General features: G+C 39.5%; 1 protein-coding gene across 1 annotated transcript; it reads right to left on the reverse strand.

The window, feature by feature from the left end:
• Positions 1-754: 754 nt before the first annotated feature.
• On the reverse strand, positions 755-2008 carry LOC129925984 (foot protein 1 variant 1-like). Its single transcript, XM_056027594.1, has 2 exons — positions 1949-2008; positions 755-1399 (listed from the first exon to the last, which is right to left on the reverse strand). The coding sequence occupies exons 1-2, from the start codon at positions 2006-2008 to the stop codon at positions 755-757; spliced, it is 705 nt and encodes a 234-aa protein (XP_055883569.1).
• Positions 2009-16901: the final 14893 nt, after the last annotated feature.

Genomic DNA, 16901 nt, shown 5'->3' on the forward strand with positions numbered 1-16901 from the left:
ATACACCACACTCTTTATTTTTCATAAGGAAATAACATGTAAAAATACTTTCAAACAAAACAAAACAAAATCTTACATCAAATGTAATGATATTAATTATTTTGAGTTAATCGTGTAATTAATTTGTTATGCCTCTAGAATATTATTAATACATCTGTGCGATTGGAACTATTTTTGCAAAGGTTATATGTCAACTCCCTCTGTCTGGTAAAAAGTGTGTACACGTTATTTCTCCCACACCCACTCTCGGACCAAGCTGAAACAACATAATTATGTATTGTACCAAACAGAGCAGGAATCAATTAAAAATGTAACCAATGATTCACATAATTATTGTTAGTTAATTATTTTGTTTAATAGCCAAAAGGGAAATAAGGCCTATATCATTTAGAGACATAGTTGTAAGTGCGGAGTTCTTTCCCTTAGATAAGTTAAAACAAACCAAAAAAAAACGATGTGTTTATAATTTGCTTGTCATCCTTGTTAGTTGTGTTATATGTTTTTGAAATTAGCATTTCACTTGTATTTTTCTACACCAGCTACTGTCAGTCTTTATACTCTGTATTAATAAAAAAAAAAAAGTTATATTCAGTTGTGATCTTTATGAAACTTGTTCATGGTTATTGTAAGTTCTACATTAAATACTCATACAACGATTTGGCTCTAGCGCCTACTAACTAGCTGGAGCCACAAACCAAGGATTGAGTGCCTCTGGAGCCACAAACCAAGGATTGAGTGCCTCTGGAGCCACAAATCAAGGATTGAGTGTCTCTGGAGCCACAAACCAAGGATTGAGTGTCTCTGGAGCCACAAACCAAGGATTGAGTGTCTCTGGAGCCACAAACCAAGGATTGAGTGTCTCTGGCGCCACAAACCAAGGTTTGAGTGTCTCTTGAGCCACAAACCAAGGATTGATTGTCTCTGGCGCCACAAACCAAGGTTTGAGTGTCTCTTGAGCCACAAACCAAGGATTGATTGTCTCTTGAGCCTTAAACCAAGGATTGAGTGTCTCTGGCGCCACAAACCAAGGATTGAGTGTCTCTGGCGCCACAAACCAAGGATTGAGTGTCTCTGGCGCCACAAACCAAGGATTGAGTGTCTCTTGAGCCTTAAACCAAGGATTGAGTGTCTCTGGCGCCACAAACCAAGGATTGAGTGTCTCTGGCGCCACAAACCAAGGATTGAGTGTCTCTTGAGCCTTAAACCAAGGATTGAGTGTCTTGGGCGCCACAAACCAAGGATTGAGTGTCTCTTGAGCCTTAAACCAAGAACTGAGTGCCTCTGGAGCCACAAACCAAGGATTGAGTGTCTCTGGAGCCACAAACCAATGATTGAGTGTCTCTTGAGCCACAAACCAAGGATTGAGTGTCTCTGGAGCCACAAACCAAGGATTGAGAGCCTGCACATATTTCACCCGACTTTTGAAAAGAGAGAACAATGCGCACCTGTAATGACATAAAACTTCAAGCCTTTATACGGCGCTTTAAACTTATACTACCACTAAATCTAAATCCCGATCCGAAAATTAAAAATTATCCTGACAATAAAAGACTTTATTTTTTTTTTATGCTGCGTATGTGGCAGCCGTGGTAGAAACATTCCTGTCACATAGAATGTTTTCCACGCAGCTTCCGGCTACAATTTGTTGAGATGCGTGGCGTCATCTCCCCTTGTAAAGGCGTGAGATGACTTTAAAAAAAAATATGGAAGGGCAAATTAATAGGTTAATTAACTGCTGAGTTAATGGGCGATTTCTTATGACTGGTGTTAAATTCAATGGGGTATAACCTTGCAGGCATTTGGCCGTATAGCCTTAGGCGTTCTCATGTTGAAATCGAAGTTCGAAAATTATTATTTTTTTGAATGCTTATCTATGTTAGCGTCAGATTCATTCCAGCTTACTTTGTGAACTTGATGTATAGCAATCTACTCAATGTTGGTAAAATACAACTGCGGTGTGAGTCACTGTGAGTTCAGTAGTACTTTCTTCTTCGTTCTCATTGTACATGTCGGAAGGTTCAGATCTGTAATCTTATATATGAGATGAAGCGAGCAGTGGTTTCCAGATCAGGCAGTTCTCCGTATAGTTTTTTGTTCTATAGGAAGGTTTTGGGGCCAGAGTCTTGTTTGGGCATCTAGATAAAGTATGCATCTTTTGAGGACATGGACAGCATTTTCTGGTAATGCTCTACAACGGAAAGTCTCGCTAGTCCCGACTTTTAGCTTCCGGAACATATGTTGTCTCATTCTGTTGCGCCCGGCTCTGAGGCGAAAGATTTTGCGTTGGTCATGTCAGGATAACTTATAAATAGGCCTCCTTTATCTTGTGATTGGGATGTGATTGTATTGATTGTATCTTCTTTTCTCGCCCATTAAGTAGTACCAATGGATGGTTATAGAGTTGTCATGGTTACAGAGTTGTATATGACGAACTGAATGATACTGAGGATAGATTCAGTATTCCCCCCCCCCACACACACACACTCATCTCTTTCACACTAACTCTGTCTCTCATTGTTCCTCTTTCTCTCAGTCTCTGTACCTCTTTCACTCTGAATCTTCCTGTTTCTCTTTAACTCTCTTTTCTCTTATCTCTCTTCGTCTTTGTCTCTCTTTTCTCTTTATCTCTATTTGTCTTTATCTCTCTTTATCTCCATTTTCTCTTTATCTCTCTTCATCTTTGTCTCTCTTTTCTCATCAACTCTCTATTCTCTTTATCTCTCTTCGTCTTTGACTCTCTTTTCTCTTTATCTCTATTTCTCTTTATATCTCTTCGTTTTTATCTCTCTTTTCTCTTTGTCTCTCTTCGTCTTTGTCTCTCTTTTCTCTTTATCTCTCTTCGTCTTTATCTCTCGTTATCTCTCTTTTCTTGTTATCTCTACTCGTCTTTTTCTCTCTTTCACTCCTTTCTCTTTCTCTCTCTCTCTTCGTCTTTATATCTCTTTATCTCTCTTTTCTCTCTCTCTTCTTCTTTAGCTCTGACACTCTGTCGTCATTTCTCAATCTCTATATTTCTCCCTCTCTGTCTTCCTCTCTGACACTCTCCGTGTGTCTCTGTGTGTCTGTCTTTGTTTTCTTATTCTTGTATTTCTCTTCTTTTCTCTCTCTCTAACATTCAGCAGAACTGAATCTCTTCTACGATTATCTTTTCTTTATCTCTCCCGCCCTTCCCTTATTGAGCAATGAAATGCTCTAATCCCTATGTCCAGAATTTTTTTAAGAACACCCCCCCCCCCCCCGCACTCAGACTCCAAGGACGTCATCTCCCCCCCCCCCTTTTTTTTTCGCGGGAACGCTAATAGCCGGTCCCCACTTGGTTAAATCAACCTTTATAGCCATTTTGGCATGTCAGAATTTGATGGCCCCCCTCGGGCGGACACTCGGAGCTTGGACACAGCACGGAACACGGAATGGTGGCGGGGGAGAGGGGGAGGGGGGGGAGCAGGCAAAGGGGAAGATTGTTTTAACCATTGCAGCTCGCGGGCCTATTTATAAACATGGCGGAAGTGTGACGTCATTTAAAAAAACTTGGGGGGGGGGAGAGATAATGAGGATGTCATAACAGGGAATGTTATTATAAAAATGGATTTGATAATTATCTGCCCCTGGCTAACTTTCATAGTTTATATCCACAAAACACAAAATTTGCGAGAAAAAAATTGAAAATAAAAAAGCCAGATTGCATAATGTATATGTCAGTTGGTTCTTTTCACCTTCAAGTAGATTTTACCCACTGGCTGCGCCCGTTATTTCACATCCTTTTGTCTTGAGTATCACTTTCTCTGTTCCTCAGCGTTACCATTCTGCCTTCTAGGTATATCTAGGTATGAGGATTTAAAAAAAAATAAAAATTTCTGGAGTTAAGACGATACGACACCTGGCAAGAAGGCTGCCTGGTCGTGTAGTATGCGCTCTGAACTGTTGTTCGGTGGTCTCCATTGTCCTGGTTCGAACCCCGCAATGCCGGACGTTCAACGAGAGGTTTGAACTAGGACGAAATTATCTTGCGCAATCCCGTTTTTTTTTTTTAAATATCAGTTTTAATAAATATTAAAAGTTTTTGAGCCAGTGGCGTTTCTAGAAATTTGTGACAGGGAGGGGGGGGAGTGCCCTCTTTGAGGGGCCCTGCATTTTGATATTCGGCATCGTGATATGAGATAATGTGCTTAAAACATACAAACGTCTAATGATGGAATACATGCAATAGGGTCACTGACTTATATAACAACGTGAATAGCAAGATTTTATAGCAGTGGCCTCATATTTAAAAAAAGACGACTTTTGACACTCATTTGGCGCCCCCTCTTTCCCCTCAACAAGGGGCGGCCCGATGGCACTTTCAAATTTGGACCCACTTTTCCCCTCCCCTAGCTACACCCTTGTATTTAGCATCGTAGTTAAACAAGATAATGACATAAAGTGTACTGTTATAACTGTTTACTGTTTGTTCTGGAGTGTGTGTATCTGTTGTGAGAAGAAGTTAGCGTTTGGTTGGTGCAAGACAAGCGGCAGTGTCGTAAGTTGCACACCGGACGACTCCAGAATGCCAGAGTGAAAAGACGTGTTGTCGAAGTCAGGCAGGTTTGGTTCAAAATACTTTTTTTTTTTTTATATTAACACTAAAACCTACTACAATTATTTCATTTCATCTCAGGCTGAATTTAAGATAGATGAGATAATTTTATTGATCCAATCAAATGGAAATTCAGTTTGACTACAATTAACAACCTCAGCGTAACTACTGTACAAAAACAATATGAATGAAAAATTCGAACAACAATCACTCACACACATTCACAATCAGCGCTTTATAAGTTTGACTTCTATCTACTTCTCGATGACGACAGCTGATCTTGTAACACTCTGACTGATAGTGGGATAAAGGAGTTTTTAAGTCTTTCTGTTTTAGTCCTAATGGAAAGGAGACGACCACTTCGTTCAGATCGTATGTAACAGTAGTTTAATGGGTGCATTGTGTCTTTAAGAATCGTGAGTGTTTTGGAAATGCATCTTTCTTGAAAAAGCTCTTAGTCTATATTGCTATAATAGTTATGTTTAGTATAGTTTAGAAAGAAGTTATTCAAGTTTTTTTTACAAGTTAAAATACGATACACCTACAGCGGTTTAGTTGTCTACCAGCAGTTTGGAGCTATACATCAATAACAACCGTCACCACACTAATATGAAGCGAAATGAATCAGCGTCTGGCGGCTCCGATGGAAACAGGAGTTCATTGAGTTTGACATGCGTTTTATTTGTATTTTATCTTGTCTGTCCGTCTGTCCATCTACTACTTCTCTACCTCATTACCTACTTCGCAGACTTTATAACTGAGCGTGTCTATGAGATTTTGGTTATCTTCTCCTTCGGGTTTGTTTATACTGGCTATTAAAATATGAACCGGCCTTAATTAGGCTTCGAGCCCCTTCGTGCTTGGGCTGACCAGTCCTGGAACGCGCGTGACTTCCCTCTGTCTGCGCATGTGCTCAGGACCGTAAAACTAATGTTATCGCCCGGTGCGAACTACCGGTTTTTAATGGCTGGAATAACTCTGTCAGCGCCATCCCCCCCCCCCCGCACTCCGCCTACTTGAGGAATGGGAAAGGGGTGGGAAGAGTGGCTAAACATTAGTAATGACCAGTGTAAGCATTTTTATTGTCCGGAGGGGTCAACGGCTAGTCAAGAAAAAAAAAATCTGCATATAAATGACCTTGAAAGGAGAGAAGAGGAATATCATGTGAGCCAGAGTGGACATGAGAGTGGACAAGAGTGGACGCAGTGTGTTGGTCAGTAGGAGCTGCCCCTTGAGCTAGTGGAGAAAACAAACGAGTGTCCAGATATGTAAATGTTCCTCCAGCATCCGTCCCTGTGGCGCTTTGAGAATTATGGTTTTCAGAAACAACATCTAGGAAGCAGGGCGGAGAGACAACAAGAGAGAGAGAGAGAATGAAGGAGAGAGAAAGGAGAGATGACACTAGATGCATAGAAGTTGAGGTTAATCGGGTTTTTCAAGTATACTCTTTATTCATTCTGTTGTTTTGTCTTCTTCGAACTCGCATGTACCATCAACATGTATAATCATCAACAAAAACAGGCCATCAACAGTATATAATATAATAAAGTATGAATTCAGTAAATAGTCATAAGTGAGAAAGAAAGAAAGACAACTTACCGGAGAAATACAATTTAAAAACAAAACTTAAAAAACTTTCATTTATATCCCTTCTAAACTCTTCTCATTTCATTCTCTAAGTTTCTCTTTCTCTCTCTCTCTCTCTCTCTGACTCTCTCTCTCGCATCCACTCATTTCTATCGAGTCATTTATTGTGTCATGTATGCCAATGACACAGCCTTCATGACAGTTGTGACAATCAGTTCTTCCCTGAGAGGGACTCCTGCACTCGTAATGCTAGTTTTGTTTGGACGTCATCTGCAAAAATTAGTGGGGGCGCTGGGGCGCCACTTGATTGTCAAGGTCATAAATGATCGGTGGTATTATCAACTTGTAAATGATCTTGGGGGGTTTTCGCACCACAGATTTCATGATCAACAATTCCGACCAAAAAAAAAACTTCGAGTATCCCCCCATCCCCGCGTTCCCTCGTTGTCTTCCTTCTCCCTTCAGGGGTGTCACAGTACTTCCTGTTTGACTCTATCAGGGCTCCGTGACACCCTCGCTCCCTCCCCGGCCTGAAAACAATCTCTCCCTAGAAGTGTGCATCCATTATTCCGAGCGAGGCTCGACAGTCCCCCCTTGCCACGCGCATGTTTACATCATCAGCGCATATCGGGCGTCACGTGATGCGCCGCGTCACATCCGGCTCGACCCTGAGAGATGTGACAGGAATAATTTTGCCTCACCACCCGCCTTTGTTCCCCCCCCCCCCCCACCACGATACGCCTTTGTGTCTCGGTGTGGACTTTCTTTAGTGGATGTTTTTATGTCTAAAATATTTGCGTGTCAAGACCCTTGCCTCCAGACACTGAAACGAAAGCTCTGACCTTTATACTGCTTCATAAACTAATACTGGATATTGATTTTAGGATAGACCAATGTGAAAATATCGCAACATTAAACACGAGGCTGTGTGACTACATGGATACACTCGCTGATGCTAACCGGTATTACATGAGATCAAAACTCTCGTAATTTAAAAGTTACAATGTTCCTTAACCGACATTTTCAGACGCTAACGTAAAGCTATTAGTTTCTGAAATAAAACTTTTCTATCTACTGTGTTTTTATCATAATGCTCATATCAACTCATTGAGGACTCACGCTCTCTGTCTGTCTGTCTGGTAAAAAGTGTGTACACGTTATTTCTCCCACACCCATTCTCAGATCAAGTTGAAACTTTGCACAATTATTCATTAGCATAGACAAGACACGAATCAATAAAATGAATTAACCAATTAGTCTATTAATTTCTGGTTATTAATTATTTTGTTTTATACCAACATGGGAAATCAATCCTTCAGTATTAACATATACTGGCTAAATATGTAGGGTTTAGTCCTCTTAGATAATTGACCATGTAAGTTTACCCACACTCATACTCGGATCAAGTTGTAGCTTTTAACAATTATTAGTAACATAGTAATGGCTGTGTGGCAGGCTGGGGGGGGGGGGGGATAGTGTTTACAACATAGCAATGCTTATAACAATAGCAGAGCTACTAGCGATATTGGTGCTAATAGCGATATTATTTTTGCTGTGATAGCAACGATATTAGCAATTGCAGTGGTCACAGCGATAACATAGATCATAGCCAAGAAGAGTGAATTTAAATGTTTTAATCAATATTTAGTAGAATCCTGCAATTCTTATGACCAGCAAGAACTAATAAATAAGGCTCTAGTCTATTCTGGATCAGTTCCCCAATTCTGTTGGCATATTGTCTTAAGTCAGAATACAAATCAAAAGACTTAGATCACTGTAACCAAAATTAATATCAACAAAATACACATAACCATATCGTCAACCATAGCTATACAGTTAAGATCTGTAGCTGTATAGTGCGAAATCGTTACCAAACGTTATGTGTAATCCTTCTTTATACACATATAAATTGGCAGAAGCTATTTATCTTCTATTTCTTCCCCACACCCTCAGCCGCCATCTAGACACCCCTCCCCACACCCTTTTCACCAAATACAATATAGAAGACTAAAAATATGAAAAATACAATAAATAGGATGCTAATAAGCTTGCGGCTGCAGACACCAAAGAACTTCCGGTACATCCGGGTAATCCTGTTATTTCTTGAATTTGTGGCCGTGTAAATTATCTCCCCATTTATACCCATGTTTCTCAGTAAACTTGGGGACGCACTAGGGATAGACGGGAGACACTCGGGATATGTGATGAAAAGAAAAGTTATTTCATAAACTTATTAGGTGTTTACGGGGTGTGATAATTGGCTTGCGTGAGTGATCGCGGTGCAGTCTTCTGGAGACCATCTCCTCACCTCAGGGACTCGCGGTCGCTGGTTAATTGGCTGGTAAATACAGAACGATAAAACAAGAGCAAGACTTGTGTTTATGTAATTTACTGATGATGCTGTCATTCGTATAGCTTGTAGATATCCCAGCACGATAAGTATCCAAAGAAAAGAAAAAAAAAACGCCATTGCTAATAGAGCTATTAGAATTTGTTTGTTTCTTATGCATGATAAAACACCGCAAGACATAAATAGGACATAAAATAAAGTTATTTTATATATTTGGCATTCCAATGTCTGAAAAACAATCCAATCAACGTAAGAATGAAAGTTTATTCGCAGTTTACGACATTAAAAAAAAAAACTGAATTACGGTAAAAATTAAAACTAACAGATCAGTATATTAAAGTACAAAGTTTGTATATATATATATATGCAACAGTAAACAGTAAACACAACAGTACATCTAAGACAAGATCTTCAATAAACAAGGTGGCTGTTTATTTACAATTACATGAAAAGCCAATACAACACAATTGGCCACATCAAATTCAAATGCCTTCTTGTACAATAGAACTGCCTACTAAACACTACAAGTCTTTCTACTTTCTCTGTCTACTTCTAGACTGGTACAGCTACAATTTCAAGGACTCACTTTGTAGCACACAGTCCTTACTGCTTGATGTCCTGGACTCTACTGTCTATTGTTACACACTGTCGCTAGTCCGTGAAGGCTCTCGATCACATGACCACAACATGGGTCATATTTGCGTGAACTAGCAGTAATGTCCCTTGTTCACCAGACCTTGACCTGTGTGATTGGCCTGAATCATGTGTGTCAGTAGGCCGCACACACATTAACCCTTTCAGTCCGCCACTAGGGTTATAACAACATATATATATATATATAGTGTGTCCATCGTGGTTCGATGATGACCACTTTTGTCATCCATTGGGCTGAAGGCTTTGCTCTGGGGTTTCGTGCCACCTCACGTGGCTGGTGAGACCTATGTGAGCCCGGAATGTTTGGACACACACTGGAGCTAGTGTCATTGGCCTTTGCTTTTTTTTTTTCTGACGCTTTTCTTCTGCCAGCGCTGTTTTCTAGTCCTCTGTAATTTGTGTGCCAGTTTTCACAGAGTGACGCCCATGATGCTCTATTATGTGCTTCCGTCTCCCAGGCGGCAGGGTCAATTCTGAAGCCCTTAAAGATCCCGGAAGTAAAAAATCCAGGATTCGAACCCGGGACCCCTGGCTCAGAAGCTTAGCCACTCAGCCACGGCAAGTCCTAAAGAGGTGCTAACGGGAGCACTGAAAAGATGAAATCGTGCGGCATTTTTTCTTCACTGGAAAAGAGGAAAGCAGCATGCAGTAGATGGACTCTAAATGAAACTGGCAGAGAGCTGTCTCGAAGGTCGTGGAGACACACATTTGAGACCAAATGTAGAGATTTCGCTGAAGACATGCGCAAACAACTAAAGAAATTTTAATTAGACAACTTGGCGGACAACGGCATTCTCAGCATTAACTTTGGCAAAATATGTAGGTCACAATTGGATTTTCGTTTTCCAAAGAAATACAGCACTCATCCTTAATCTTCCGAATCGAAGACACAATCACACACAATCCAACATACTCTCTCTCTCTTTCTCTCTCTCCCTCTATCTTTCTATCCATCTCTTTATCTTTCCCCTCTCTTTCAGTGCTCGCCTTCATAAAACTAAATACTAAGCGTATAGTCTATGCCTCTTACTCTCCTCTTTCGCTTCAATTTTTATTGGCCCCTGAGACGCTATTAGTTTTGTGTGGTCTGTCCGTCCGTCAGTGGGTATGTCCGTCCCGTTTAGGTCTCGTAAACTAGAAAAGATATTGAAAATACGACACATGATATTTTAGACTTTTCAAAGTTCTGATGTAACGGCTATTTTTTTCTTTTCTGAAAGCGAAAAATTTAAAATCAACTATGCAAGCATTTTTTTCATAAAAATACACCATTTTTACAACTATTCACTATTAATAGTAATAATAATAGTAAGGGAGACAACTATTTGCCATATTTTCAACACATTTATGCAAGCGGTTTTAGATTTTTTGTCAATAATGTTTTTTTCATACAAATGTATTGCTATGTTAAGTAAATGTTTACTCTTTTTTTAAAGAGAAAAAATCTATTTAATATGCATATAAGTGTAACATAATTTAAAATAACAATTAATAAGTAGCTTCTCATACTATCTCTTGTACTGCAGCGGGTAATGTAGACATTTGCATTAGACACCTCACTGAAGCAATATTCCATTGTGAGGCTTTAATTAAGAGATTGACACTTTACAAAACAATTGCATCAATTAGATAATTATTATATGACATCATTTAGGCCAGCCTCACATCTAACTTCAAATTCACTTGACCTATTCCTTGGTCTGCTCGACACGTTGGGGCACCACACAAGATCTGTCAACCTTCTTTCTCAATTCTTCTCTGGGTTTTTGTTGTTGTTGTTGTTGTTTTGCCTTTGATATAATCTCATTTGGATATTTTTTCTGAAAATATTTGAAATTTGCCTTTTGCCTGGGTGGGCCACTTCGGGGGCTGATTTTGAGTTTGTGTTCCACACAAACTTTCTTTGTAACCTTGTTCCTTCTTACATGTCTTTTCTCTCGTGTCTTATTTACGGTATTCAATGTCTTTCAAAATGATACCTTATTTTGTTATGTTTTCCATTTCTTTAAAGCCTTTTAAGGCTATGCTCGTCTGTACATGTTTCTTATCTCCCTTTCTCGTCTGCTTCTATTTCTTATTGATCCGTTTGTCACCTGCATACAATTTAAATAACTAAGAATAATAGCGGAAATGATAAAAGATCAAATATGAAGTCACGTGACTACAAACAGCTTTTTCATAACGAGAGGTGGGGTGGAGGGAGCTATCTGCTCCACGTCTGCCGACATTATCTCCGAGAGTTGTTTTTCCTTGATCCGTGCATGGCGCTGGGGGGCACATCTTTATGCCTCTCTGTCGGGTCGCTCGGATTGAACGTATGCCTCGCGAGAATGTCCATTTCATATGCATTGAAATGCCCTCCGAAATATGGCCGGAGTGACCATCAAAATGATGTCCGTCATGCGGAGATTCCCGTTTCCTGGTGTCCATTGCGGGTCATCAAATCAAGCCAAACCGGCAGACGATTTTGACGTGAAATATTCATAAAATATCCCGGGGAAGTTTTTCCTCTCCCACCCCCCGCCCCCCTTTTTCAGTCTTCTCTCCCAGTAGACGGTCCGATAAGGCCAGTCCACCCGGTCATCTTGTAATCCCCCGTTGAGCCACTTGTTTTTAATGGTCACTGCCGCCGTTGGGCTTAGATGAGCTTCTTCTTACTTTAGTGACCTCGCGTTGACCCGGGCTCTATTCGTACTAATTACCAATAAAAAAGCTTACATTCGTCACTTAAGCTACGCTCGCTCTCAGTGGCGCCGCCTCGGCAGGGTATCGCAATTTCACTAAGGGCTCTTTTTCAAATCGAGGTTAATGTTAAAATCAAAAAAGGTTTATATAGAATATGAGACCATGGCAATTTATAGGCAAAACAAAATGATCTATAATTAACGCATGAATATCTTTTACGTTTTTTTATTTTTTTTTTGCAATACTTTATTAGTTTCCCCTTTCAGACCTTGCAATCTATGGGACAGATGATGTAAAGATACCGATATTAAAAAATCCCAGTCTTCACTAGGATTCGAACCCGGGACCCCCCGGTTCGGAAGCCAAGCGCTTTAACGCTAAGCCACCGCGCCTACAAATGTCTTTTTATTAAAAGGACTCTTTCCACTGAGCTTTACCACTATCAAGTTATGTTATTAAATAATCCATCTGTTGATTTCTATATAAGACGGTGCTCCGCAAAATGAACATGTATTCAACTTTATAGGCTACTAATTATAATTTACCGTTTGGGGAGATATAAGTAATTTCGGCTGTAGCCGTGTGGTTTTTTTTTTTTAAAGACATACCGGTAAGCCAAATTTAATTTTTAGATGATTAAGTAATTTGAAGAAAATGTAACGGTCACAGGTCAATTTTTCCAAAAAAAAAAAAAAAAAAGGTATTCAGCTCTGTCAAATTTCTTGGACAATAGTGAGTGACACTTTCACAATGTCCGTTCAACATATAGCTGTTATTAGTATGTATAAAGTGAAGGCTAAGAGGTAACGCGGTATTATTATGTTAAATTTGATTATGCTTATGTTGTAGTTTACATTTCTACCCCTAGATCTACCATTGTCTGCTAGGTACCGTAAGTCGCTTTGAAATTTCTGAAACAGTTTAAATCAAACCTCGGTTTAAAGTCTGTCTATGACCCCCCAGCGGACGGGTCAAAGCTTTCAAATAGCAGTTTATGTCCTCGACTGTGATGCCAAGCGCGAAACGAATGCCATCCTGTCAATAATCCAACAAGTCAAAAAGATAAATAATGCAACGCTCCATTTCCGACATCCAGGAAGTGACGCAATGCCTGAAAGTGAAATGTATAAACAAAAACATTAGACAATGAAAGAGATTCTAACATTGGACAGGACGATCTAAATATAGAGGAAGTATAGTACATAAAGTATAAGAAATAGTACATAAAGTATAAGTAATAGTACATAAAGTATAAGAAATAGTACATAAAGTATAAGAAATAGTACATAATGTATAAGAAATAGTACACAAAGTATAAGAAATAGTACATAATGTATAAGAAATAGTATATAATGTATAAGAAATAGTACATAAAGTATAAGAAATAGTACATAAAGTATAAGAAATAGTACATAAAGTATAAGAAATAGTACATAAAGTATAATTCTTAAGTCACCAGATTAAAGTCTTTCTAAGACAACCCTGTAGGGTACGATTTAACTATTTCTTAACATAAGTGAAAGAACTTAAGGAAGTGTTACAGGTTTATAATAAGGGTAAGGTGAATCCAAAGGATCTAGTCCGATGGCGTGATGTAGTAAAAGAGTTATATATGGTGCCCTAGCAACTTTTAATTTATCCTCGGAGAAATGTATTACAATATTTTAGAAAACCTGGGCTCAAAAATAAGGAAATCGTAGCACACAGAAGAAAAAAAACCAATCGAGTTAAATAATACTTAATGCGGGTCCAGGAGATCTTCAGCTACGTTCTGGGGGGACTTCAAATTCCTTTAGGAACATCTCCAGCATTTACAGCAGTCAGATTTGAACATAATTCCTCCTGTGTATGGTTCGTAGATTTTCTTTAAGGCTAGTCGAATTCAAGGTATATCAACGTAAGATAAGGGAAGGTTCCCCTTTCAGGTTGTGCTGTCTATAAGACAGATGATGTTAAGGTCATCTGTTTCTTTGTCCAACGGTGAACGAGCAGGATGTCATGTGGCCAGCAAAACGACCAACAGCCTTTATTTTACCCTAACCAAAGTCAGGTACCCATTAGAGTTGTGTGGACTCAAGGGTGCGCTAACGATTCCGAAGTTCAAAATCCCCCCGTCTTCACCGAGATTGGAACCTAGGATCCAAAGTTCGGAAGCCAAGCGCTTAACCACTCAGCATGTGCCAGCCCTCTACCAAAATTAATTGCACTATTATTTTTAAAGATAATAAAAGGGAGTTTGTGTCACACTCAAACTCGTGGGTAACCCATGCGAGTCAGACGTGCTCGCACATTAAGTTACACAAAAAGCACCGCAACTTATCATGTACGTGTTGATAAGTGTTGCGCAATAGCAACAGTCTATGAGATCTTGTTTTAAAAACCTCATATGCATGTGCCAACCAAGTGCATACTTACTTAAGAGAACAAAAGCGACCCCCTTTCTGGAATGACCAGGTGTACATGAAGCATACCACGTACACACTGCTTTAAAACTGGTATATTTGCATAGATTGCTATTCTGTTTGAAGGTTAACTCTTTCTCTCCTAACTGACGATACCAACGTTAATTCCACCAGAATGTGGTAAAGAATTACGGAGAGAAAGAGTTAAAATGTTTCACTTGAGAAGGACAAAAGTGCGATTGCACCTAATTTGAGAAGGATACACTAGATTCAGGCGATGGTGACACTGCTCGCTCTAGTTCTTCCTATCTAACCACGACAGACGGACAAGCAGACAGCATGAAACCTGTTAATTCATGCGGCTATCAAAACATTTTTCCCTCATAATTTAGATTATTAAATATTGAGATGGACGAAGCCATGTATACCTTAAAGAAAAAAACATTTTTACAAGAACACACAACCCCCCACCCCACCGCCACAAAAAAACAGAAAAAAAAATGGCTTCATGCATTTAAGAGAAATATACAGCTGTGTTTTGTTTTTGTTTTTTATCTATGATTTTTATTTTTGCATTTAACAAGTTATCTAGATATTTCTTTTTTTAATCTGATCCAGAAAAAGAAGGCATCTGTCTGGGAGTTTTGTCTCTCTTCTTGAAGTTTATTTGTAGATCTGAGAACTTCACGTTGGAGGCTTATCTTCACTTCTGTGAGTCTCTCAGAGGGGAGCGTAGGGACGGGTCCAGGGTCCACCTTGGCGGCTCAATCAATGCTTCCCTTGTTCATCGGTTGGAGATTTCCCACAGAATCGTTAAAAGTGTGAGCGCGATTCTCCGGCTCAGGTTTTGGTGTTTACGAGAATATCGTCAAGTAGACCTGCAGGTTTGTGCGTGGGTGTGTGGGTGCGTTAAGACTGTGTTTGCTTTATGTTTGAATGTTTTTATGTTTGTATATGCTTGTGTAAGTTCTTATTTGAATGTGTTATTCTTGTGCATGCCACTGAGAGACTTAAATTATGCTAAGACGTTGGTTTTCCTGTCTGATTCAAGCAACCCATTTCTTTCTCAAATGGAAGAAAGAGTACTGGTACGAATTTGTCCTAGCATATGGAATAAGAGATGTACGATTATCTGTTTATTTCTAAGTATTTTGTATTAGAATGTTATATAGTTCAGTGTTATTACGTATTAATACTTTTTTAAATTTTTGTCTTCTGTCCTGAAGAGTCGCAGTTGTGTGCTTTTTTTTTCTCTTTGTTTGAGCACTATTGTCGTTCAATGGATGAACATGTGTTTTTGCGTTCATGTATGTGTGTTTATTATGAGTGTGTGTGTTTCTGGTGTTTGTGTACTCTGTCCGCGTGAGTGTTTATGTGTTGGACTGGATTTGTGTATATGTTTGCACGTGTAGGCCTATCTACATTTGTGTGTAATGTATTAGTGCAATAATTTGGGTGTGTGTTTATGCATTAGATCATGTCAGAAGCAGATTATGTTGCGGGGGGGGGGGGAGAGAGAGAAAGGACCCCAAGCTTTAGGTACTGGACTGCCCCACGCTTTACGTACTGGATTGCCCCACGCTTTACGTACTGGATTGCCCCACGCTTTAGGTACTGGACTGCCCCACGCTTTAGGTACTGGACTGCCCCACGCTTTAGGTACCGGACTGCCTTGAGCTTTAGGTACCGGACTGCCCCACGCTTTAGGTACCGGACTGCCTTGAGCTTTAGGTACCGGACTGCCCCACGCTTTAGGTACCGGACTGCCTTGAGCTTTAGGTACCGGACTGCAAATATAGATTTCTTTGAGCATTTCTTATGTGTTTAGAAATCTTTTAAGACTCTCTATTATCTCATTTTCCTTGTGTGTAGGTTGTTTTTTTTTGACCTGCACATCTGAAACGATTGATGTGAAATCACACTGGGTCTGTTAGACACTTCGTCTGGCGACGCACCATAGTTGACGGACTTTGAACGCGACACCTAGTGACGTCATGGATTGTTGGGGTTTAGCTTGTGTATGATAGTATTATTGAGTTGGTGTTAGGAATTCAAGGCGATAAAATATTATTACGGATTGAGACTCGACTGTCACTCGACTGAGGCATTTATGTATTAAAAGTCATTCCTGTTATTCAAGAGTCTTGGACCTAGTTCTTTCGTCTTGTTATTGTGTTAGGATTTGTTCTCAATAGTTCTTAAACGCATCGAACACATTCGCACCAAGAAACCCAAACATCTGAATAATCTGTTGAAGCCAGACAGCCATTTAATACTTCAAGACGAAGCCTGTCACACGTTGCTATTGAGGCTACACTACCAAAAATTAAAGAAAAAAAAAAAAACCCACTTAACTCTTTCTCTCCTAACTGACGATACCAACGTTGATTCCACCAGAATGTGGTAAATAATTACGGAGAGGAAGAGTTAATACTGATATGAAGTGCTACTTCAATAATTTATAATTTTACTACGGCTAATCAAAGTTATTTACCTTAGTTCCCCCCATGACATACCTGTGAGATGTTTCATTAATAATGACCTAAATAAACAAATATTTCGCGTAGATTTACATGTATTTTAAAATTGAAAGGATAACCCAGTGATATAAAGTCGATACGATGCCTCAGTGATGTACCCTTGATACGAT

Source organism: Biomphalaria glabrata, chromosome 4 (genome assembly GCF_947242115.1).
Source record: "Biomphalaria glabrata chromosome 4, xgBioGlab47.1, whole genome shotgun sequence".
NCBI classification, from domain to species: domain Eukaryota; kingdom Metazoa; phylum Mollusca; class Gastropoda; family Planorbidae; genus Biomphalaria; species Biomphalaria glabrata.